The 25196-nt window shown below is 58.3% G+C and overlaps 4 protein-coding genes across 4 annotated transcripts; all 4 read left to right on the top strand.

Moving 5' to 3' along the window:
* Positions 1–2224: 2224 nt before the first annotated feature.
* LOC144948152 (histone H1.2-like) lies at positions 2225–2900 on the top strand. The gene has a single exon (XM_078877580.1). It carries the CDS (start codon positions 2225–2227, stop codon positions 2885–2887), a length of 663 nt encoding a protein of 220 aa, XP_078733706.1. The 3' UTR covers positions 2888–2900.
* A 9514-nt stretch (positions 2901–12414) lies between these two features.
* On the top strand, positions 12415–12726 carry LOC144947997 (histone H4). Its single transcript, XM_078877425.1, has one exon. The coding sequence runs from the start codon at positions 12415–12417 to the stop codon at positions 12724–12726; it is 312 nt and encodes a 103-aa protein (XP_078733551.1).
* Positions 12727–13438: 712 nt separating this feature from the next.
* LOC144947996 (histone H2B type 3-B) lies at positions 13439–13840 on the top strand. Its single transcript, XM_078877424.1, has one exon. The coding sequence runs from the start codon at positions 13439–13441 to the stop codon at positions 13838–13840; it is 402 nt and encodes a 133-aa protein (XP_078733550.1).
* Positions 13841–23008: 9168 nt separating this feature from the next.
* On the top strand, positions 23009–24694 carry LOC144947995 (uncharacterized). The gene is made up of 2 exons (XM_078877423.1): positions 23009–23405; positions 24243–24694. Exons 1-2 carry the CDS (start codon positions 23009–23011, stop codon positions 24692–24694), a joined length of 849 nt encoding a protein of 282 aa, XP_078733549.1.
* The last annotated feature ends 502 nt before the right edge of the window (positions 24695–25196 follow it).

Genomic DNA, 25196 nt, shown 5'->3' with positions numbered 1-25196 from the left:
AGCCGCCCGGCTTCCACCGCCGCACTGCCCCCCATCACCCCCCCCACATAAACACGCACCCGCACCCACGTAGGGCCTCGTGGTCGGGTCACCTACCCTGAGTTTTCACCCGAGGGCCCCCTAGGGGGGTTACCCCACGGTTTCTCAGGGCCAGGGAATTGGACAGGACCCTTCCCAGGCCAAGTAACACTGCGGCGCCGTGGGCGAATTTGAGATCGCACGACCACGGCGAGCTCAGAGAGCCCCGCAGTTAGAAACGCATACAAACACAAACACGGGTCAGCAAGGCAGATAGCTGGGATCAGGACCCGGGACGACTGATTGGTCGAAAGTTCAAAGGCCGGCGGGATCGCAAAAGAGCGGGAAATCCTAGGCTCAGGATTGGTCGAGAGACCAAGGCGGTCGGGACGGGGGCTCCTAGCCTTTGATGTGAATAGTTTAAAAGAAAACGCAGGGGCAGTAGGGAACTCTCTTCTTCTGGAGTTTGGACACGGGGTCAGCGACGAAGGAGTCATCGGGCGAGCCGCTAGATTGTCTGCAGGACGATCTGAGCGCCGCAAGGTCACCAAGGACTACAGACGGTATCGTGTTGCGCGCCTTACAACACCTCAGAGCGGAGGGTAGGATCCGTAGGAGAGGGTTAGTTCGGGGTAAGGACGAGTAGGAAAGCGGTTTAGCAGAGAGCGCAGCATAGAATAGGGCTACACGGCACCAGAGTGTGGGTTAGAAGCGCCTTGCTGTCCCGCACACACACACGGGTGGCTCGGTTGGTTAGCAAGGGCTAATAAAATCTCGAGCGTAGTAACAAAACCGTGTTGTTGGGTGTTTTTGGAACGTGGTATTAGCGTGCATTGCATTCGCGAGTGTGTGGTCGTTGTACGCATAAAGGCCGTGGTCTCTGTACGATTGTGCGGGTACGGAGGTGTGTGCGTTAACGCCCGGGGAGAGCACTTTTGGTGTGTTGGCGTAACTACGCAGCCGTGTGAGAGGAGAATCGTCCTTGTACGATATTTGTGTTGACGTGCACGCGCGAGTGGGGGAGGGGACGAGTCGTCGTGTCGGCGTGTGCCCCGCTTGCGTGCGCTCGTTACTTGCGTAAGCTCTCGGCGTGCGTAATCGGCGTGCCCAAGGTGCGCGATCGTAACGTGGGCGGCCAGCGCGGCGCAGAGCGGCGCAGGAGTGGGTATCGCGTGTGGAGCTGTATGCGTGTGTGCGCGCACGTTCACGACGTGTGTAACACAGGTGCGCGATCCTAACGTGAGTGGTCAGGGTTGGGTGAGTGCCGTGCAGAGCTGTGTGTGGGTGTGCGCGTGCGTGGTTATCCATGCCTGCTACGCGGACCCGCGGTGGAGGGGAATCCTCGGGTGACGGCTCCCACACCCTGGGTAAGGAGCCTAGCGGCGGTTCGCTTAGCAGCGGGGGGGCGATTGATGATGTTAGTCCGGCCGTTAGTATTATCGAGGGAGGGATCTCGGGGGCTAGCGACCCCCACACGTGAGCTACTCACCTCTTGCCACGTAAAATGTTAAACTTTCTATTTAATGTCGGTTAATTTTGAGTAATTTTCTTCAGTTTGTTGTCCATCTGAAAATCCATATATTTATTCATTTCAAAGTTCGATTAAAACGTCCAATTAAAAGTTCGGTGACAAGGGACTGTTGACATGGCGCGCATTCCTCACCATAGCGCGAGAGGAGGAATCGCGAGCGCGCGAGGCAAAACTTAAATAGAAAATATTTCGTTGGAATTAAATATGAGTAGTCTGTTGAAGCATCTTGTCTTGCAAAAAATTCGAGTGCGTTTTAAATAGTGTTCATCAGTAACACTTTTGAAAACCGACAATCATCATATCTTGCCCTGACCGAACAATGTCTCCCAAATGTTGGTTGTTCACTTGTTTTGAATTATAATTTATATCGTGAGCATTGTCGTATATTGCATAAGCAACGTACATTAAAGAAGTGATCTTCGTGATAATCTATCAACTAGATGCATGTAAGTATGAACGTTACGGGAGTAATCGAGCCCAAAGGCAGGCGTGATAAACACAGTGAGTATGGTGGCAACTCCCTCACTAGATCTGAGTGCTGGATGATCTCAGCGACGTCCGCATTCAGTACGCCGCTTCTATAATAACCTTGGGCCTGGAGGACGCTCGTTTCGCATTCGTGAGAGCGCTGATTTCGATTTCAAAGAGGCGAGGCGATAAAAGCGACGTCTTGAGATGGCGGAAACTGCTCCTGCTCAACCACCAGCTGCGGCTACTTCAGCGCCTAAAAGCCCCAAGAAGAAGCGCGCCGCTCCAAAGGCCAAGAAGGTCGGCCCCAGCGTGTCCGAGCTCATCCTCAAGGCTCTGGCCAGCAGCAAGGAGAGGAACGGCGTGTCTCTTCCTGCGCTCAAAAAGTCGCTTGCTGCCGGAGGATACGACGTGGAGAAGAACAATGCCCGCGTGAAGTTGGCTATCAAGAAGCTCGTGGCCAAAGACGCCGTGGCGCAAGTGAAGGGCAGCGGCGCGTCTGGCTCTTTCAAACTCAACAAGGAAAAGGCTGCCGCAAAGGCGAAGCCCAAGTCGTCAACGGCAAAGCCCGCAGCTAAAAAGCCCGCGGCAGCCAAGAAGGTGAAGAAGCCCGCGGCAGCCAAGAAGACCGCGCCCAAGAAGTCTCCCAAGAAAGCAAAGAAGCCCGCGGCTGCCAAGGCGGCCAAGAGCCCCAAAAAGGTGAAGTCGGTTGTTAAGCCCAAGAAGGCGGCGAAGAGCCCAGCCAAGCCCAAGGCTGCGAAGCCCAAGGTCGCTAAGCCCAAGACCGTCAAGGCCAAGGCCGCCAAACCCAAGGTGGCCAAGCCCAAGAAGGCCGCGGCCAAGCCCAAGAAGACTGCGCCAAAGAAGTGAATTCGATCGGACGACGCTCGATTCACTCCACCTCAACGGCTCTTTTCAGAGCCACCCACTTAGTTAAAAAAGTGAACCAGATGCTGCTGCGCTTCCATTAGTTCATCGGTAACACATGACAGTGTATTACGTTGCTGTTGAATGCGTGCCATATTCTGTAAGTCAAACCCATTTACGGCGTGGCGATGGTTGCTCGCCTTGCCTCGGCCCTGATCAAGGAGCTCGACGCTTGGTGCAGTTCAATCGTGAGGATTTGTGTAGATTGGATAAGTTACGTACATTCGCCAAATTAACTGTATAACGTTTTACCCACTCGATGTGTTTTAAGCATTGATGTGATGGGAGTAATCGAGCCCGAAAGCAGGGATCACAAACACAGTCGAGGCGGGTGGCATCTCCCTCACTCGAACTGAGTGCAGAGTAATCTCAGCGACGTCAGCATTCTCGCTGGCGATTCTAATCTAAATCCAGATTCAAAATCGATGCATTCTTGACGAACCTCCAATTTTGATTATGTGTTGCACCTCTTCATTCCGTCATCATGTTACTGGTGCCAAATATGGAATTTAGTCTAAAAATGTATTGATTCCAGACAGCTTTACTCAATTTGCCTTCATTCGCTCGTTCTCGCCTTTTCACTTTGTTTTTGTTTTGTAAACATTGCGGTGCACCATCTAAACTTCTCTATTAAAATTAATTTATATACGTAAATATCGCATTGTTTGCAATGTCTTTCTTACTTTGGGAGAACTAGTTGGTGACGTTCACTCAACTATTGTGTTGGAAGTGTGGTGCCACAGCGACGGGGCCGCTCGGCCGAGCCAGGGAGCCGCCCGGCTTCCACCGCCGCACTGCCCCCCATCACCCCCCCCACATAAACACGCACCCGCACCCACGTAGGGCCTCGTGGTCGGGTCACCTACCCTGAGTTTTCACCCGAGGGCCCCCTAGGGGGGTTACCCCACGGTTTCTCAGGGCCAGGGAATTGGACAGGACCCTTCCCAGGCCAAGTAACACTGCGGCGCCGTGGGCGGATTTGAGATCGCACGACCACGGCGAGCTCAGAGAGCCCCGCAGTTAGAAACGCATACAAACACAAACACGGGTCAGCAAGGCAGATAGCTGGGATCAGGAACCGGGACGACTGATTGGTCGAAAGTTCAAAGGCCGGCGGGATCGCAAAAGAGCGGGAAATCCTAGGCTCAGGATTGGTCGAGAGACCAAGGCGGTCGGGACGGGGGCGCCTAGCCTTTGATGTGAATAGTTTAAAAGAAAACGCAGGGGCAGTAGGGAACTCTCTTCTTCTGGAGTTTGGACACGGGGTCAGCGACGAAGGAGTCATCGGGCGAGCCGCTAGATTGTCTGCAGGACGATCTGAGCGCCGCAAGGTCACCAAGGACTACAGACGGTATCGTGTTGCGCGCCTTACAACACCTCAGAGCGGAGGGTAGGATCCGTAGGAGAGGGTTAGTTCGGGGTAAGGACGAGTAGGAAAGCGGTTTAGCAGAGAGCGCAGCATAGAATAGGGCTACACGGCACCAGAGTGTGGGTTAGAAGCGCCTTGCTGTCCCGCACACACACACGGGTGGCTCGGTTGGTTAGCAAGGGCTAATAAAATCTCGAGCGTAGTAACAAAACCGTGTTGTTGGGTGTTTTTGGAACGTGGTATTAGCGTGCACTGCATTCGCGAGTGTGTGGTCGTTGTACGCATAAAGGCCGTGGTCTCTGTACGATTGTGCGGGTACGGAGGTGTGTGCGTTAACGCCCGGGGAGAGCACTTTTGGTGTGTTGGCGTGACTACGCAGCCGTGTGAGAGGAGAATCGTCCTTGTACGATATTTGTGTTGACGTGCACGCGCGAGTGGGGGAGGGGACGAGTCGTCGTGTCGGCGTGTGCCCCGCTTGCGTGCGCTCGTTACTTGCGTAAGCTCTCGGCGTGCGTAATCGGCGTGCCCAAGGTGCGCGATCGTAACGTGGGCGGCCAGCGCGGCGCAGAGCGGCGCAGGAGTGGGTATCGCGTGTGGAGCTGTATGCGTGTGTGCGCGCACGTTCACGACGTGTGTAACACAGGTGCGCGATCCTAACGTGAGTGGTCAGGGTTGGGTGAGTGCCGTGCAGAGCTGTGTGTGGGTGTGCGCGTGCGTGGTTATCCATGCCTGCTACGCGGACCCGCGGTGGAGGGGAACCCTCGGGTGACGGCTCCCACACCCTGGGTGAGGAGCCTAGCGGCGGTTCGCTTAGCAGCGGGGGGGCGATTGATGATGTTAGTCCGGCCGTTAGTATTATCGAGGGAGGGATCTCGGGGGCTAGCGACCCCCACAAATTGGTGTCGGAAGCGGTACGGACCCCCGCGTTACCTCACGCTAAAATAAGACTGATATTTACCGGCCGGGGGGCCCCTTCGTGGAAGGCATTCGCCCGCAATCTCTTAGGGGCCAAGGAAATTAATGGATGGACGGACGCGCAGGCAGTACGTCAACTTAATATGAATCTTGATGGGCGGGCAGCCGATTTTGTAGAAGCGTTACCCGCGAGCGCACAGACACAGCTAGAGGAGCTGATGCGCCGACTCGATCAGCGTTTTGGCACGCGTGACGAGGAGGAAGCAAAATCGGCCTTAGAGGCGCGCCGTCGCCAACCTGGCGAAGATCTCCGTGATTACGCCGAGGATGTGCGCGAGTTAACAAAGATCGCACGCCCGGGGTACGCAACTAATGTTATTGAGGAACTGGCCGCCGAGAAAATCCAGCGGTACCTGTCTCGCACGGCGTGGTGGCAGCCAGACATGAGCTGCCCACGTCTTCCCTTTAACGCCCTTGTCGAGCGCGCACGTAAGTGTGAAAGAATTCACAGCGAACGCGCGCAGCTCCGGGGGCTGGGACGAGAGCGCGCCATTGCGAGCCTGCTCTCGGAAGACGAGGAGGAGGAACAGGAGCTCGCGAGAACGGTAAGGGGCCGGGAAAGAGAGCCTCCAGTGTCCCGCGAGACAACCCCGGGATGGGTTGCCGGTATACAAACGGGTATAAAGGATGTCTCCGGCCAGGTAACCCAGGTAGGTGACAGGGTAACCCAAGTAGACAACAAGGTAACCCAAGTACGGGCACACATGACTGCGCTGGAGACAATGGTAGAGACGGTCCAGGCCGAGGTAGGAGGATTAACTGGGAGGATAGCCCGACTAGAAGCAGAGTATGAGCAACAGCGCACGGGGGGAGGAGGGAGTGGGCAGAAAGTTCGCCACAGAGCCGCCACTCCTCCCAGGACGTGTTATGTGTGCGACCGTCGAGGGCATCTCATGAGGGACTGCCCTCAGCGCGCCCGTGCGAGGCCGATGCATAGGTCAAACACTAAGCCCCCCCTAGAGAGGGGACCACCAGGGGATGAAATCGACGTAGACCCGACCCAAACCAGCTGTAATAATAATGGCGAGCGAGTGATCCATAAACAGGTTACAACGACAACACCCAAGGGCGCATGGACCTCGGGCGATTGGCTGCGGGAGCTGGTGGCAGGGATAACGGGAGCCACGTCGCTGGTGGAAGGCCAGGTGAACGGGCAGCGCACCCGGATCCTGTTGGACACGGGCGCCGTGGCCTCTCTCATGAGCGCCGCGCACTGCAGCATGCTCGGGGTGGACGTGGGCTGCCTGCAGGCCCCGGATCGCGCGCTGCACACGGCAAGCGGAGCCGGGATGGGGTTGCTGGGGAAGGTCTCCCTCGAGGTCCGTCTAGGAAACCAGGTGTGCACACAGGAATTCTACGTTTCGAGTGTGTTGTGCCACGAGTGCATTGCAGGAACGGACCTCCTGGAAAAGTTGGGACTTAACGTACAGCCCCGGCAACGATGCGCTACGGTGGAGGGCAGCGGGGAGCGGATTCCGTTCCTAGGACAGGAGCCGAATCGCCCACGCTTCACACCCGTGGCCGCTACGCTGGTGTCGGCCGTCACCATCGGGCCTCTCGCCGAGATGCTGGTGCCAGTGGCAACCCTCTCCACCGACCCAACCCACCGACCATCGGGCGAGGTAATGCTGACTCCTCACCCGGAGTTGGCATCGCGATACGGGGTGGTAGGGTCAGCCACACTGGTAAACGCAGATGGGGGCCGGCTGTTTATACGTGTGTTTAACCCACACAGTACCCCGGCAATGATACGACGACGCACCCCGGTAGCCACCGTACACCCCCTGCACGCTCGCCACTCGAACGACTCGGTGTTCGCACTCTGGGCGGAGGACCCTGGCCGCCCCGAGGACAGCCAGGATCTGGCCTGGCGAGTCGGCCCGACCCCCCGAGCCGAGATTGTTCCCCTGCAGGATGCGCTACATGTGCCTTGGGCAGCCTTACCTAAGGGGGAGGCCGATCAGCTGCGCGGGTTATTGCGGGAGTACGCCGACGTGTTCAGTGAGCACGATTCGGACGTGGGCCGGACCGACCTGGTCAAGCACCAAATTGACACAGGTGCAGCCCGACCCATCAAACTCCCCGCATACCGAGTGGGCGCGCCTGAACGGACCCAGATCAAAGAGGCAGTCACGGATATGCTACGCGATAACATAATCCAGCCCTCCGCGAGCCCTTGGTCTGCCCCGGTGGTACTGGTAACGAAAAAGGACGGATCGACTCGGTTCTGCGTTGATTACCGAAAATTGAACGCAGTCACCCTCGGCGACGCTTTTCCCATCCCACGCATCGACGACACCTTCGACAGTCTCGCAGGAGCGCGGTATTTTTCCACCCTCGATCTGGCGTCCGGTTACTGGCAGGTGGAGATGACGGAGGAGGATCGGCCAAAAACAGCATTCACCACCCCGATGGGCCTGTTTGAGTTTCGAGTGTTGCCGTTCGGACTCACTAACGCGCCCGCGACGTTCCAGCGGTTGATGGAGTTGGTGATGCGGGGCTTGCAGTGGGAACAGTGCCTGATTTACCTGGACGACGTAATAGTGTTCAGTAGGTCGCTGTCCGAACACTGGTCCAGGCTGCGGGAAGTATTCCAGCGACTGCGAGCAGCCCATCTCAAGCTCAAGCCACGTAAGTGTTACATTGCGCAACGCGAGGTGGGGTACCTCGGACACCGAGTCAGCGAGGCAGGGGTGAGCACCGATCCCGAGAAGGTGCGTGCCGTAGTGGATTGGCCGCGGCCGAGGAACCTGACGGAGATCAGGTCATTCTTGGGACTCGCCACTTATTACCGTCGATTTGTAAAGGGATTCAGTGAGATTGCACGCCCCCTCACCCAACTCACCTCCCCTAAGAACCCCTATCAGTGGTCGGAGGCCTGCCAGACGGCTTTCACCACACTCAAAGACCACCTCACCCACACCCCCACCTTGGCTTTCCCAGATTTCACCACCGATTTTATTTTGGACACTGACGCCTGCAGCAGTGGGCTGGGCGCGGTGCTGTCGCAAGTGCAGGGTGGGACGGAGCGGGTCATCGCGTACGCCAGTCGGACCCTGAGCGGGGCCGAACTGAACTATTGTGTAACCCGTCAGGAACTGTATGCTGTAATTTTCGCGTGTAAACAGTTCCGACCGTACTTGTACGGCAGGAAATGTCGTGTGCGCACCGATCATTATGCACTGCAGTTCCTCCTTACATTCAAGGAACCGCGGGGGCAGATGGCTCGATGGCTGGCGCAGCTGCAGGAGTACAACCTGCAGATCGAGTACCGAGCGGGGCGGACACACGCGAACGCGGACGCCTTGTCAAGACGGCCCGCGGTGCGCGCTGAGACGAGGGAGGGAGACGCCTGCCCGTGCTTCACGGGGGGACGCTGCCGCCAGGCAGCAGAACCCAAGGAGCGCGCGGAAACTAAACTCCCCCCCCCGAGAGAGAGTGCAGTGTGCGCCACAGAGACCCTCGCGGGTGGCACTGAGGATCCCGTCGACCGCCCGGCAAGCGCGGGACCCGCGGCTCGGGACCCGATCGGACGGATCCAGGAGGACGTCGGCTGTGCCTTCCCGGGCCTAAACGACGAGCAGCTGAGACAGACCCAGCAGCGAGATCCGGATCTGGCGGCAGTGGAGGCGGCACTGCGGGAGGAAAAGAGCGCCCTACCAGGACCCTGGAGCGGTTTGTATGCCCGGTTGTGTGTACAGAACGGAGTGGTACGGGAGTTAACCGAGGCCGGCCAGCCGGGGTGTATCTGTGTTCCTGCCCAGGTGCGACCCCAGCTGCTACGACTGGTACACGACCACCCGCTCGGGGGCCATGATGGGGAACGGCGCACCCGGGAGACTCTGCGTCGCCAGTATCTCTGGCCTAAATTGGCGCAAGATGTGGCCGCCTGGGTGCAGGGCTGCCGGGCCTGTCAGCAGTGTGGGCAAAAGCCGGCGAGGTACCAGGTACCCCTGAGGCCGTTCCGAGTCAGTCGGACGAATCAGTTGGTCGGAATCGACCTGCAAGGGCCCTTTCCACGATCCCACCGGGGCAACCGATATATTCTTGTAGCGGTGGAGTACTTCACCCGCTACCCCGTGGCGGTGGCTATCCCGGATAAAACAGCCCTCGTAGTGGCCCGGGCCTTCGTGGAAAACTACGTACTTAAGTGCGGGATCCCCGAACGAGTCATTACCGACCAGGGTAGTGAATTCGAGGCCGAACTATTCCAGGCGCTGTGCCGAGAGTTCGGGATCCAGAAGGACCGAACCACGGCATATCACCCCCAGGCGAACGGGATGGTAGAGAGGATGAACCAGACTCTGGCCGGGAAGCTTAAACGCATGGCGGCCGCGAATCAACAGGACTGGGACGAACACCTCCCCTATGCCCTGTTCGCCTACACCACCGCCGTTCACACATCTACAGGACAGACCCCGTTCCTAATGATGTTTGGTCGCGAGTCTCGCCTGCCCGCAGATCTGCTGTTCGGTGTCCCTCCGCCGCAACGGGAGGAAGGGAGCCACCCCGTGGAGCACTTGCTGGAGACCCTGCGAGGGGCCAGGGGCCGAGCCTACCCGCACGGAGAGGCCGCGCACCAGCGGCAAGAGCAGGGCGCCCGACCCCGTATGGAGCCCCCCTTCTACACTGCGGGCTCCGAGGTGTGGCTGTACACTCCCCGCGTCGGTGCCGGACAGGTGGGGAAGCTGACCACCTACTGGCGAGGACCCTGGATTGTGAGACGGCAGATCTCACCATGGACGGTGCTGATTCAGGGAGGAGAGAGGGGCCGGGAGATGGTGGTCAACATCCGCCGACTGAAGCCGTGGCGAGCAGCCCCCGAGGGGGGGAGCCCCGCCGTCCAAGTACCCCGAAACCCCGGGGTCCCCCTACCCCCCGTGCCCGGGGGCCTCGCGCAGTATATGGGCCCCACGGAGCCCCGGGCTCCGAGGGGCCCCGGGCGGGGCCGGGGGCGACGAGGACGGCGACCCTTAAACCCCACCGCCTCTGAGTTTGTTCCCCAGCCCGCAGGTGCCAGAGACCGAGGGGAGCCGTTGGAATGGAGGAGGAGACCACCGCCGGAGCCCCAGGAGACGGAGCCGCCACCCCCGAGGCCAGCCACAAGGGCCGGGCGAATCCCGCGGACCCCGCGGCGATACCTCGTGGGGGCAACCCAGGCGAGGTGCTCCAGTCAACCCGGGACGGGGACTGGCACCCCGGGGGGCTATGTGGTGCCACAGCGACGGGGCCGCTCGGCCGAGCCAGGGAGCCGCCCGGCTTCCACCGCCGCACTGCCCCCCATCACCCCCCCCACATAAACACGCACCCGCACCCACGTAGGGCCTCGTGGTCGGGTCACCTACCCTGAGTTTTCACCCGAGGGCCCCCTAGGGGGGTTACCCCACGGTTTCTCAGGGCCAGGGAATTGGACAGGACCCTTCCCAGGCCAAGTAACACTGCGGCGCCGTGGGCGGATTTGAGATCGCACGACCACGGCGAGCTCAGAGAGCCCCGCAGTTAGAAACGCATACAAACACAAACACGGGTCAGCAAGGCAGATAGCTGGGATCAGGAACCGGGACGACTGATTGGTCGAAAGTTCAAAGGCCGGCGGGATCGCAAAAGAGCGGGAAATCCTAGGCTCAGGATTGGTCGAGAGACCAAGGCGGTCGGGACGGGGGCGCCTAGCCTTTGATGTGAATAGTTTAAAAGAAAACGCAGGGGCAGTAGGGAACTCTCTTCTTCTGGAGTTTGGACACGGGGTCAGCGACGAAGGAGTCATCGGGCGAGCCGCTAGATTGTCTGCAGGACGATCTGAGCGCCGCAAGGTCACCAAGGACTACAGACGGTATCGTGTTGCGCGCCTTACAACACCTCAGAGCGGAGGGTAGGATCCGTAGGAGAGGGTTAGTTCGGGGTAAGGACGAGTAGGAAAGCGGTTTAGCAGAGAGCGCAGCATAGAATAGGGCTACACGGCACCAGAGTGTGGGTTAGAAGCGCCTTGCTGTCCCGCACACACACACGGGTGGCTCGGTTGGTTAGCAAGGGCTAATAAAATCTCGAGCGTAGTAACAAAACCGTGTTGTTGGGTGTTTTTGGAACGTGGTATTAGCGTGCACTGCATTCGCGAGTGTGTGGTCGTTGTACGCATAAAGGCCGTGGTCTCTGTACGATTGTGCGGGTACGGAGGTGTGTGCGTTAACGCCCGGGGAGAGCACTTTTGGTGTGTTGGCGTGACTACGCAGCCGTGTGAGAGGAGAATCGTCCTTGTACGATATTTGTGTTGACGTGCACGCGCGAGTGGGGGAGGGGACGAGTCGTCGTGTCGGCGTGTGCCCCGCTTGCGTGCGCTCGTTACTTGCGTAAGCTCTCGGCGTGCGTAATCGGCGTGCCCAAGGTGCGCGATCGTAACGTGGGCGGCCAGCGCGGCGCAGAGCGGCGCAGGAGTGGGTATCGCGTGTGGAGCTGTATGCGTGTGTGCGCGCACGTTCACGACGTGTGTAACACAGGTGCGCGATCCTAACGTGAGTGGTCAGGGTTGGGTGAGTGCCGTGCAGAGCTGTGTGTGGGTGTGCGCGTGCGTGGTTATCCATGCCTGCTACGCGGACCCGCGGTGGAGGGGAACCCTCGGGTGACGGCTCCCACACCCTGGGTGAGGAGCCTAGCGGCGGTTCGCTTAGCAGCGGGGGGGCGATTGATGATGTTAGTCCGGCCGTTAGTATTATCGAGGGAGGGATCTCGGGGGCTAGCGACCCCCACAGAAGCCGTTTAGCTTCACACGATTATAAAGTTAGTTCATCTTGTTCACTTGAAAACAAGACCTTACACCGATTATTCACTCCACGTGCAACCTTGCAACAGATCGCGTTCCTCTCGCGTTCGCTGCGGGTGTGCCAATATCATTACAGAGTGCTTCGAAGAAGGGTCATTGCCCAAAACGTCGCATATTATACATGTCAAGGAAGTGTTATTGACGACAGTGGAGGGTTTTCTTCGTCACAGAGGTTAAAGGTCTAAGGTTTAAGGCGGAGCCATCGCGGAGGGCAGGGGTGGTCGGTGACGTCACCACGCTTCGGGTATAAAGGCGGCTGCTGCTGCAAGCTGAGCGCGCAGTCTCTCGCGAGCTTTGTCAGAAGTAGTCGGAATGTCTGGACGCGGTAAAGGCGGTAAGGGGCTCGGCAAGGGAGGCGCAAAACGCCATCGCAAGGTGCTGCGCGACAACATCCAGGGCATCACCAAGCCCGCCATCCGCCGCCTCGCTCGCCGCGGCGGTGTGAAGCGCATCTCGGGCCTCATCTACGAGGAGACCCGCGGCGTCCTGAAGGTCTTCCTTGAGAACGTCATCCGCGACGCCGTCACCTACACGGAGCACGCCAAGCGCAAGACCGTCACCGCCATGGACGTGGTCTACGCCCTCAAGCGCCAGGGCCGCACTCTCTACGGCTTCGGAGGCTGAGCGCCCATCTCTCGCACACTAAGCCAACCCAAAGGCTCTTTTCAGAGCCACCCACCTCTTCGAAACTGCTTGCGCCAGTGTTGCCAAACACTTTCTAAATGGAGCACATGTCCTGGGTTGTTGCGCGCCAATTCCTCGTGAGCGTGGTGGACGTTTGCTTGTTGAGTTGGCGAATCTTCATCTGCTTGCACATGAATGAAAGAAATCAAGGTATTCGCGACACGTCACATTTAACAAGGCGTGATTCTTGAACGCGTTAATACAGTACCCATTTCTGGTATTTCACCGAGCGCTTGTATTTTTCCAAATTGCGTTCATAAAACGCCCGTGCGCCGTATTAGACGAGTGGTGAAACAATCCCTCGTAAGAAACAAAAAAACCCACGCTCAAAACACAATATACTGTATTGGGTTTTCTACTCATCCTTTTTAAAACAAAGGCAATGCCATGGCTGCAATTCACTAATATACATGTTTGGACATTACATTGTGTTATATTTGCAGTAAAAATCGATATTAAAGTGAACATCGCGTCCGCGTTTCTCATTGGACGCTGATGGAGAGGGATGGTACTAAAAGAGCCACTCAGCAGCGCCGCGCACTACGATCCTCTGATTTGCATCTCGCCTCCTATAAAAGGAGCTCATCGCCCGACCGACATCCACATTCGCTTCCCGTCTATTCTGACCTGAAGCTGCCTACAACGCGTCGACATGCCCGATCCTCCCGCATCAAAGAGCGCTGGGCCGGCCAAGGTTCCTGCTCCCAAGAAGGGCTCCAAGAAGGCTGTGACCAAGGCTACGCGCAAAGATGGCAAGAAGCGACGCCACCGCAGGAAGGAGAGCTACGCCATTTACATCTACAAGGTGATGAAGCAGGTGCACCCCGATACCGGCATCTCGTCCAAGGCAATGAGCATCATGAACTCGTTCGTCAACGACATCTTCGAGCGCATCGCTTCCGAGGCGTCCCGCCTGGCGCACTACAACAAGCGCTCCACCATCACTTCTCGGGAGATCCAGACCGCAGTGCGACTGCTGCTCCCCGGCGAGCTGGCCAAGCACGCCGTGTCGGAGGGCACCAAGGCCGTCACCAAGTACACAAGCTCCAAGTGAAGCCTCGACTCCACCATTAATTACAAAGGCTCTTTTCAGAGCCACCCACCTCTCCGAACCTGCTTGTACCAGTCCTAGCAGGAGTACAAAACGAAACTTCCAACAAAGCCCCGGTTCACGCGGGGACATTGTTCGCTCATTGAGTGAAGTGGAGAGATCGAACGCATTTTAACATGTTTCCACGTGAATAAAAGCGATAACAATATTCATGGCACATCATATTCACCAGCAGGCATTTCTTGGACTTGATTGTCCATTGATTTCATCTGCAGCCCATTCAGATATTACATTGGATATTTGGCGCCAAAACCTTGCAATGCAATATTTAATTCGTGGTTGTATTTTCGGGCAGGAACTAACATTTTGCACGTGTACATATATGTAAAAGTAAGCGCCTAGCATGGATGACTCGTGCAGTATAATTGATCATCATCTCAATGCCAAGAGAATATATATCTATTCCTGTGATCACCTCTTTCCGACATTTTTACGTATTACTGTGGTGCCACAGCGACGGGGCCGCTCGGCCGAGCCAGGGAGCCGCCCGGCTTCTACCGCCGCACTGCCCCCCATCACCCCCCCCACATAAACACGCACCCGCACCCACGTAGGGCCTCGTGGTCGGGTCACCTACCCTGAGTTTTCACCCGAGGGCCCCCTAGGGGGGTTACCCCACGGTTTCTCAGGGCCAGGGAATTGGACAGGACCCTTCCCAGGCCAAGTAACACTGCGGCGCCGTGGGCGGATTTGAGATCGCACGACCATGGCGAGCTCAGAGAGCCCCGCAGTTAGAAACGCATACAAACACAAACACGGGTCAGCAAGGCAGATAGCTGGGATCAGGACCCGGGACGACTGATTGGTCGAAAGTTCAAAGGCCGGCGGGATCGCAAAAGAGCGGGAAATCCTAGGCTCAGGATTGGTCGAGAGACCAAGGCGGTCGGGACGGGGGCGCCTAGCCTTTGATGTGAATAGTTTAAAAGAAAACGCAGGGGCAGTAGGGAACTCTCTTCTTCTGGAGTTTGGACACGGGGTCAGCGACGAAGGAGTCATCGGGCGAGCCGCTAGATTGTCTGCAGGACGATCTGAGCGCCGCAAGGTCACCAAGGACTACAGACGGTATCGTGTTGCGCGCCTTACAACACCTCAGAGCGGAGGGTAGGATCCGTAGGAGAGGGTTAGTTCGGGGTAAGGACGAGTAGGAAAGCGGTTTAGCAGAGAGCGCAGCATAGAATAGGGCTACACGGCACCAGAGTGTGGGTTAGAAGCGCCTTGCTGTCCCGCACACACACACGGGTGGCTCAGTTGGTTAGCAAGGGCTAATAAAATCTCGAGCGTAGTAACAAAACCGTGTTGTTGGGTGTTTTTGGAACGTGGTATTAGCGTGCACTGCATTCGCGAGTGTGTGGTCGTTGTACGCATAAAGGCCGTGGTCTCTGTACGATTGTGCGGGTACGGAGGTGTGTGCGTTAACGCCCGGGGAGAGCACTTTTGGTGTGTTGGCGTGACTACGCAGCCGTGTGAGAGGAGAATCGTCCTTGTACGATATTTGTGTTGACGTGCACGCGCGAGTGGGGGAGGGGACGAGTCGTCGTGTCGGCGTGTGCCCCGCTTGCGTGCGCTCGTTACTTGCGTAAGCTCTCGGCGTGCGTAATCGGCGTGCCCAAGGTGCGCGATCGTAACGTGGGCGGCCAGCGCGGCGCAGAGCGGCGCAGGAGTGGGTATCGCGTGTGGAGCTGTATGCGTGTGTGCGCGCACGTTCACGACGTGTGTAACACAGGTGCGCGATCCTAACGTGAGTGGTCAGGGTTGGGTGAGTGCCGTGCAGAGCTGTGTGTGGGTGTGCGCGTGCGTGGTTATCCATGCCTGCTACGCGGACCCGCGGTGGAGGGGAATCCTCGGGTGACGGCTCCCACACCCTGGGTGAGGAGCCTAGCGGCGGTTCGCTTAGCAGCGGGGGGGCGATTGATGATGTTAGTCCGGCCGTTAGTATTATCGAGGGAGGGATCTCGGGGGCTAGCGACCCCCACAAATTGGTGTCGGAAGCGGTACGGACCCCCGCGTTACCTCACGCTAAAATAAGACTGATATTTACCGGCCGGGGGGCCCCTTCGTGGAAGGCATTCGCCCGCAATCTCTTAGGGGCCAAGGAAATTAATGGATGGACGGACGCGCAGGCAGTACGTCAACTTAATATGAATCTTGATGGGCGGGCAGCCGATTTTGTAGAAGCGTTACCCGCGAGCGCACAGACACAGCTAGAGGAGCTGATGCGCCGACTCGATCAGCGTTTTGGCACACGTGACGAGGAGGAAGCAAAATCGGCCTTAGAGGCGCGCCGTCGCCAACCTGGCGAAGATCTCCGTGATTACGCCGAGGATGTGCGCGAGTTAACAAAGATCGCACGCCCGGGGTACGCAACTGATGTTATTGAGGAACTGGCCGCCGAGAAAATCCAGCGGTACCTGTCTCGCACGGCGTGGTGGCAGCCAGACATGAGCTGCCCACGTCTTCCCTTTAACACCCTTGTCGAGCGCGCACGTAAGTGTGAAAGAATTCACAGCGAACGCGCGCAGCTCCGGGGGCTGGGACGAGAGCGCGCCATTGCGAGCCTGCTCTCGGAAGACGAGGAGGAGGAACAGGAGCTCGCGAGGACGGTAAGGCGCCGGGAAAGAGAGCCTCCAGTGTCCCGCGAGACAACCCCGGGATGGGTTGCCGGTATACAAATGGGTATAAAGGATGTCTCCGGCCAAGTAACCCAGGTACGCGAGGAAACGAATAAAAATATGACCCAACTGCAATCCTCCGTTGAGACCATCCGATCCGAAATGGGGGACCTAGACTCCACGGTAGGAGGGCTAACTGGAAGGATAGCCCGACTAGAAGCAGAGTATGAGCAACAGCGCACGGGGGGAGGAGGGAGTGGGCAGAAAGTTCGCCACAGAGCCGCCACTCCTCCCAGGACGTGTTATGTGTGCGACCGTCGAGGGCATCTCATGAGGGACTGCCCTCAGCTCGCCCGTGCGAGGCCGATGCATAGGTCAAACACTAAGCCCCCCCTAGAGAGGGGACCACCGGGGGATGAAATCGACGTAGACCCGACCCAAACCAGCTGTAATAATAATGGCGAGCGAGTGATCCATAAACAGGTTACAACGACAACACCCAAGGGCGCAGGGACCTCGGGCGATTGGCTGCGGGAGCTGGTGGCAGGGATAACGGGAGCCACGTCGCTGGTGGAAGGCCAGGTGAACGGGCAGCGCACCCGGATCCTGTTGGACACGGGCGCCGTGGCCTCTCTCATGAGCGCCGCGCACTGCAGCATGCTCGGGGTGGACGTGGGCTGCCTGCAGGCCCCGGATCGCGCGCTGCACACGGCAAGCGGAGCCGGGATGGGGTTGCTGGGGAAGGTCTCCCTCGAGGTCCGTCTAGGAAACCAGGTGTGCACACAGGAATTCTACGTTTCGAGTGTGTTGTGCCACGAGTGCATTGCAGGAACGGACCTCCTGGAAAAGTTGGGACTTAACGTACAGCCCCGGCAACGATGCGCTACGGTGGAGGGCAGCGGGGAGCGGATTCCGTTCCTAGGACAGGAGCCGAATCGCCCACGCTTCACACCCGTGGCCGCTACGCTGGTGTCGGCCGTCACCATCGGGCCTCTCGCCGAGATGCTGGTGCCAGTGGCAACCCTCTCCACCGACCCAACCCACCGACCATCGGGCGAGGTAATGCTGACTCCTCACCCGGAGTTGGCATCGCGATACGGGGTGGTAGGGTCAGCCACACTGGTAAACGCAGATGGGGGCCGGCTGTTTATACGTGTGTTTAACCCACACAGTACCCCGGCAATGATACGACGACGCACCCCGGTAGCCACCGTACACCCCCTGCACGCTCGCCACTCGAACGACTCGGTGTTCGCACTCTGGGCGGAGGACCCTGGCCGCCCCGAGGACAGCCAGGATCTGGCCTGGCGGGTCGGCCCGACCCCCCGAGCCGAGATTGTTCCCCTGCAGGATGCGTTACATGTGCCTTGGGCAGCCTTACCTAAGGGGGAGGCCGATCAGCTGCGCGGGTTATTGCGGGAGTACGCCGACGTGTTCAGTGAGCACGATTCGGACGTGGGCCGGACCGACCTGGTCAAGCACCAAATTGACACAGGTGCAGCCCGACCCATCAAACTCCCTGCATACCGAGTGGGCGCGCCTGAACGGACCCAGATCAAAGAGGCAGTCACGGATATGCTACGCGATAACATAATCCAGCCCTCCGCGAGCCCTTGGTCTGCCCCGGTGGTACTGGTAACGAAAAAGGACGGATCGACTCGGTTCTGCGTTGATTACCGAAAATTGAACGCAGTCACCCTCGGCGACGCTTTTCCCATCCCACGCATCGACGACACCTTCGACAGTCTCGCAGGAGCGCGGTATTTTTCCACCCTCGATCTGGCGTCCGGTTACTGGCAGGTGGAGATGACGGAGGAGGATCGGCCAAAAACAGCATTCACCACCCCGATGGGCCTGTTTGAGTTTCGAGTGTTGCCGTTCGGACTCACTAACGCGCCCGCGACGTTCCAGCGGTTGATGGAGTTGGTGATGCGGGGCTTGCAGTGGGAACAGTGCCTGATTTACCTGGACGACGTAATAGTGTTCAGTAGGTCGCTGTCCGAACACTGGTCCAGGCTGCGGGAAGTATTCCAGCGACTGCGAGCAGCCCATCTCAAGCTCAAGCCACGTAAGTGTTACATTGCGCAACGCGAGGTGGGGTACCTCGGACACCGAGTCAGCGAGGCAGGGGTGAGCACCGATCCCGAGAAGGTGCGTGCCGTAGTGGATTGGCCGCGGCCGAGGAACCTGACGGAGATCAGGTCATTCTTGGGACTCGCCACTTATTACCGTCGATTTGTAAAGGGATTCAGTGAGATTGCACGCCCCCTCACCCAACTCACCTCCCCTAAGAACCCCTATCAGTGGTCGGAGGCCTGCCAGACGGCTTTCACCACACTCAAAGACCACCTCACCCACACCCCCACCTTGGCTTTCCCAGATTTCACCACCGATTTTATTTTGGACACTGACGCCTGCAGCAGTGGGCTGGGCGCGGTGCTGTCGCAAGTGCAGGGTGGGACGGAGCGGGTCATCGCATACGCCAGTCGGACCCTGAGCGGGGCCGAACTGAACTATTGTGTAACCCGTCAGGAACTGTATGCTGTAATTTTCGCGTGTAAACAGTTCCGACCGTACTTGTACGGCAGGAAATGTCGTGTGCGCACCGATCATTATGCACTGCAGTTCCTCCTTACATTCAAGGAACCGCGGGGGCAGATGGCTCGATGGCTGGCGCAGCTGCAGGAGTACAACCTGCAGATCGAGTACCGAGCGGGGCGAACACACGCGAACGCGGACGCCTTGTCAAGACGGCCCGCGGTGCACGCTGAGACGAGGGAGGGAGACGCCTGCCCGTGCTTCACGGGGGGACGCTGCCGCCAGGCAGCAGAACCCAAGGAGCGCGCGGAAACTAAACTCCCCCCCCCGAGAGAGAGTGCAGTGTGCGCCGCAGGAACCCCTGCAGAAGGAGCCCGGGGACAGACGGATCATCCCACCCCAACCGGGCGGATCCAAGAGGATGTCGGCTGCGCCTTCCCGGGCTTGGACGACGAGCAGCTGCGACAAACCCAGCAGCGGGATCCGGATCTGGCGGCGGTGGAGGCGGCACTGCGAGAGAGGAAGGATGCACTACCAGGGCCCTGGAGCGGTTTGTATGCCCGGTTGTGTGTAGAAAACGGGGTGGTGAGGGAACTGGCCGACGCTGGGCAGCCGGGGTGCATCTGCGTTCCCGCCCATGTGCGACCCCAACTACTACGACTGGTACACGACCACCCGCTCGGGGGCCATGATGGGGAACGGCGCACCCGGGAGACTCTGCGTCGCCAGTATCTCTGGCCTAAATTAGCGCAAGATGTGGCCGCCTGGGTGCAGGGCTGCCGGGCCTGTCCGCAGTGTGGGCAAAAGCCGGCGAGGTACCAGGTACCCCTGAGGCCGTTCCGAGTCAGTCGGACGAATCAGTTGGTCGGAATCGACCTGCAGGGGCCCTTTCCACGATCCCACCGGGGCAACCGATATATTCTTGTAGCGGTGGAGTACTTCACCCGCTACCCCGTGGCGGTGGCTATCCCGGATAAAACAGCCCTCGTAGTGGCCCGGGCCTTCGTGGAAAACTACGTACTTAAGTGCGGGATCCCCGAACGAGTCATTACCGACCAGGGTAGTGAATTCGAGGCCGAACTATTCCAGGCGCTGTGCCGAGAGTTCGGGATCCAGAAGGACCGAACCACGGCATATCACCCCCAGGCGAACGGGATGGTAGAGAGGATGAACCAGACTCTGGCCGGGAAGCTTAAACGCATGGCGGCCGCGAATCAACAGGACTGGGACGAACACCTCCCCTATGCCCTGTTCGCCTACACCACCGCCGTTCACACATCTACAGGACAGACCCCGTTCCTAATGATGTTTGGTCGCGAGTCTCGCCTGCCCGCAGATCTGCTGTTCGGTGTCCCTCCGCCGCAACGGGAGGAAGGGAGCCACCCCGTGGAGCACTTGCTGGAGACCCTGCGAGGGGCCAGGGGCCGAGCCTACCCGCACGGAGAGGCCGCGCACCAGCGGCAAGAGCAGGGCGCCCGACCCCGTATGGAGCCCCCCTTCTACACTGCGGGCTCCGAGGTGTGGCTGTACACTCCCCGCGTCGGTGCCGGACAGGTGGGGAAGCTGACCACCTTCTGGCGAGGACCCTGGATTGTGAGACGGCAGATCTCACCATGGACGGTGCTGATTCAGGGAGGAGAGAGGGGCCGGGAGATGGTGGTCAACATCCGCCGACTGAAGCCGTGGCGAGCAGCCCCCGAGGGGGGGAGCCCCGCCGTCCAAGTACCCCGAAACCCCGGGGTCCCCCCACCCCCCGTGCCCGGGGGCCTCGCGCAGTATATGGGCCCCACGGAGCCCCGGGCTCCGAGGGGCCCCGGGCGGGGCCGGGGGCGACGAGGACGGCGACCCTTAAACCCCACCGCCTCTGAGTTTGTTACCCAGCCCGCAGGTGCCAGAGACCGAGGGGAGCCGTTGGAATGGAGGAGGAGACCACCGCCGGAGCCCCAGGAGACGGAGCCGCCACCCCCGAGGCCAGCCACAAGGGCCGGGCGAATCCCGCGGACCCCGCGGCGATACCTCGTGGGGGCAACCCAGGCGAGGTGCTCCAGTCAACCCGGGACGGGGACTGGCACCCCGGGGGGCTATGTGGTGCCACAGCGACGGGGCCGCTCGGCCGAGCCAGGGAGCCGCCCGGCTTCCACCGCCGCACTGCCCCCCATCACCCCCCCCACATAAACACGCACCCGCACCCACGTAGGGCCTCGTGGTCGGGTCACCTACCCTGAGTTTTCACCCGAGGGCCCCCTAGGGGGGTTACCCCACGGTTTCTCAGGGCCAGGGAATTGGACAGGACCCTTCCCAGGCCAAGTAACACTGCGGCGCCGTGGGCGGATTTGAGATCGCACGACCATGGCGAGCTCAGAGAGCCCCGCAGTTAGAAACGCATACAAACACAAACACGGGTCAGCAAGGCAGATAGCTGGGATCAGGACCCGGGACGACTGATTGGTCGAAAGTTCAAAGGCCGGCGGGATCGCAAAAGAGCGGGAAATCCTAGGCTCAGGATTGGTCGAGAGACCAAGGCGGTCGGGACGGGGGCGCCTAGCCATTGATGTGAATAGTTTAAAAGAAAACGCAGGGGCAGTAGGGAACTCTCTTCTTCTGGAGTTTGGACACGGGGTCAGCGACGAAGGAGTCATCGGGCGAGCCGCTAGATTGTCTGCAGGACGATCTGAGCGCCGCAAGGTCACCAAGGACTACAGACGGTATCGTGTTGCGCGCCTTACAACACCTCAGAGCGGAGGGTAGGATCCGTAGGAGAGGGTTAGTTCGGGGTAAGGACGAGTAGGAAAGCGGTTTAGCAGAGAGCGCAGCATAGAATAGGGCTACACGGCACCAGAGTGTGGGTTAGAAGCGCCTTGCTGTCCCGCACACACACACGGGTGGCTCGGTTGGTTAGCAAGGGCTAATAAAATCTCGAGCGTAGTAACAAAACCGTGTTGTTGGGTGTTTTTGGAACGTGGTATTAGCGTGCACTGCATTCGCGAGTGTGTGGTCGTTGTACGCATAAAGGCCGTGGTCTCTGTACGATTGTGCGGGTACGGAGGTGTGTGCGTTAACGCCCGGGGAGAGCACTTTTGGTGTGTTGGCGTGACTACGCAGCCGTGTGAGAGGAGAATCGTCCTTGTACGATATTTGTGTTGACGTGCACGCGCGAGTGGGGGAGGGGACGAGTCGTCGTGTCGGCGTGTGCCCCGCTTGCGTGCGCTCGTTACTTGCGTAAGCTCTCGGCGTGCGTAATCGGCGTGCCCAAGGTGCGCGATCGTAACGTGGGCGGCCAGCGCGGCGCAGAGCGGCGCAGGAGTGGGTATCGCGTGTGGAGCTGTATGCGTGTGTGCGCGCACGTTCACGACGTGTGTAACACAGGTGCGCGATCCTAACGTGAGTGGTCAGGGTTGGGTGAGTGCCGTGCAGAGCTGTGTGTGGGTGTGCGCGTGCGTGGTTATCCATGCCTGCTACGCGGACCCGCGGTGGAGGGGAATCCTCGGGTGACGGCTCCCACACCCTGGGTGAGGAGTCTAGCGGCGGTTCGCTTAGCAGCGGGGGGGCGATTGATGATGTTAGTCCGGCCGTTAGTATTATCGAGGGAGGGATCTCGGGGGCTAGCGACCCCCACATTACTGTTTCCAATGAAGTGCAGTTTCTTCACACTTTATTTAGATCATGCAGAGCACTGTAAAGTTGTTTTCGGAAAGGTGTTTGCTTGAGAAAAGAACATCCGTTAAAGACATCGACGGCGCTCAAACGGTACTACTGCATCGTGATGCGGCATTCTGAAATGATCCAAACTGTGAACATTTTGTTGATTAAGAAGAGTTGAAGACTCGAGATCATTGCACGCTGCCAACCAATCAGCACGCTCCCCTTCTTCGCACGTCACGACTCCGCTGACCAGTGAGCGCGCGCTCTGGGCTACATAAGCCGCCTTCTCCCCGCCTGTGAGAATCTTTGCCCTCACCAAGCCATGGCTCGCACCAAGCAGACGGCTCGCAAGTCCACGGGCGGCAAGGCCCCCCGCAAGCAACTCGCCACCAAGGCGGCCCGAAAGAGCGCTCCGGCCACGGGCGGCGTCAAGAAGCCTCACCGCTACAGGCCCGGCACCGTCGCTCTGCGCGAGATCCGCCGCTACCAGAAGTCCACCGAGCTGCTCATCCGCAAACTGCCCTTCCAGCGCCTCGTCAGGGAGATCGCGCAGGACTTCAAGACCGACCTGCGCTTCCAGAGCTCCGCTGTCATGGCTCTGCAGGAGGCCAGCGAAGCGTACCTTGTCGCGCTCTTCGAGGACACCAACCTGTGCGCCATCCACGCCAAGCGCGTCACCATCATGCCCAAGGACATTCAGCTCGCCCGCCGCATTCGTGGCGAGCGCGCTTGAACGCCCAGCTCGGCCCTCAAAGCACAACACAAAGGCTCTTTTCAGAGCCACCACTTACTCATGAAAACGCTTCCATGTGTGTTCTTCAAAGTTCGGGTGCCGGAAACCTTCGTTTGCTGGTCACGGCTCTCACGAGTCGTCAGGCGTAAGCGACAATGAAGTTCATTTTCTATACTCCGCCGCTCATATTTTTCAACATCACACGTTGGTGTCGTATATAAGCGTTGTGAAACCATGTTTACGTAATGTACAACAAAAGGGTTATTTTGGTTAAATATATTAACTATTAAACCCAAAGATATTGGTTTATGTTGTTTCAAGCCCGAGCTGATAAGAAGTTCACATTTTGCAAACTAAGAGACTGCATTATTCACGCACATATATTTTTAGGCATTGCCCGAACAGGCGGTTAAAGGAAAATATATATACACCGTATAGGCACGTGGGCGATCAAGCACGAGCTCAAGGCTATCACAATGATTTCTTATAACCAATGCGGTCCCTCAAAATGATGATTATAATCAATAATACATTGATATTTGCGGAATCCGCTTATAAGTTTGACTTGCCAGCACGTGCCCATAAATTAACTCTATCATGCTTAAAACTTGAACCTATTAAGTACGTGTATCGCATTGTTTCATTCATAAGATGCGTGTCCGCATTAAAATATATATGGATACAAATAATTAAAGTCAACATCGAATCCTCGCGTCCCGGCTTTTCATTGGTGGCTCAAGGAGAGGGCGGGACTCGACCGAGAGGAGCCAATCAGCAGCGGCGCGCTCTACGATCCTCGTCTCCGCTATAAAAGCCGCTCCAGTGGTGCGTGTTAACGTCACAAATCGTTCGTACTTTGTCTCCAGTGCTTTTTGCATCCTAGGTCCCTTAACAATGTCTGGACGCGGCAAGACCGGTGGCAAGTCTCGCGCCAAGGCAAAGTCCCGCTCTTCCCGCGCCGGCCTGCAGTTCACCGTGGGTCGCGTTCACAGGCTGCTCCGCAAGGGCAATTACGCCCAGCGGGTCGGCGCTGGAGCACCCGTCTACCTGGCCGCCGTGCTTGAGTACCTTTCTGCCGAGATCCTCGAGCTGGCTGGCAATGCCGCCCGCGACAACAAGAAGACGAGGATCATCCCCCGACACCTGCAGCTCGCCGTGCGAAACGACGAGGAGCTCAACAAGCTCATGGGCGGCGTGACTATCGCCCAGGGCGGTGTGCTGCCCAACATCCAGGCCGTGCTGCTGCCCAAGAAGACCTCTCAGGCAAAGAAGTGAACGCGCCGCCGCCTCTACCACCACAACAACGGCTCTTTTCAGAGCCACCCACTTACTTGCAAAGAGCTCGGACAGTCGTACACAGGAGTTTTGTTATACTGGTAGGAACGAAGTGGACCAGACCACCAATAGATGAATGTGTCCGTCCGTCAACATCGCCCCCTACTGCAAACATTTGGCATGACCCTACGAAAACCTTTAGACTCAGTGACGCTATCCTGGCTAAACAAGTGTAACATTCCCTTATAATTCCCTCAGCTTTTAATTAAAACATTTAAATTAATGAGGCTTTCCTGGCTAAACACGTGTAACATTCCCTAATAATTCCCTGAGATAGCTTTTAATTAAAACTTTGAAATTAAATAAAACAACTAACAGCGCCCTAATAATTCCCTGAGATAGCTTTTAATTAAAACTTTGAAATTAAAAAAAAACTCACAGCGCCCTAAAGCCTACAGCTAGGCCTAAAGCCTAGAACTAGGCCTGAAACTCTCCATTCGTG

The sequence above is a fragment of the Lampetra fluviatilis genome, chromosome 48, assembly GCF_964198595.1.
Source record: "Lampetra fluviatilis chromosome 48, kcLamFluv1.1, whole genome shotgun sequence".
Lineage (NCBI taxonomy): Eukaryota > Metazoa > Chordata > Hyperoartia > Petromyzontiformes > Petromyzontidae > Lampetra > Lampetra fluviatilis.
This window is presented reverse-complemented; position numbering and strand designations above follow the sequence as displayed.

Excerpts from the sequence above, each read along its gene's own strand:
- LOC144948152 (XM_078877580.1), top strand. The coding sequence starts at position 2,225 with ATGGCGGAAACTGCTCCTGCTCAACCACCAGCTGCGGCTACTTCAGCG.
- LOC144947997 (XM_078877425.1), top strand. The coding sequence starts at position 12,415 with ATGTCTGGACGCGGTAAAGGCGGTAAGGGGCTCGGCAAGGGAGGCGCA.
- LOC144947996 (XM_078877424.1), top strand. The coding sequence starts at position 13,439 with ATGCCCGATCCTCCCGCATCAAAGAGCGCTGGGCCGGCCAAGGTTCCT.
- LOC144947995 (XM_078877423.1), top strand. The coding sequence starts at position 23,009 with ATGGCTCGCACCAAGCAGACGGCTCGCAAGTCCACGGGCGGCAAGGCC. Across the intron at positions 23,406-24,242 it reads GCTCGCCCGCCGCATTCGTG|TGGTGCGTGTTAACGTCACA; the intron begins GCGAGCGCGCTT and ends AAGCCGCTCCAG.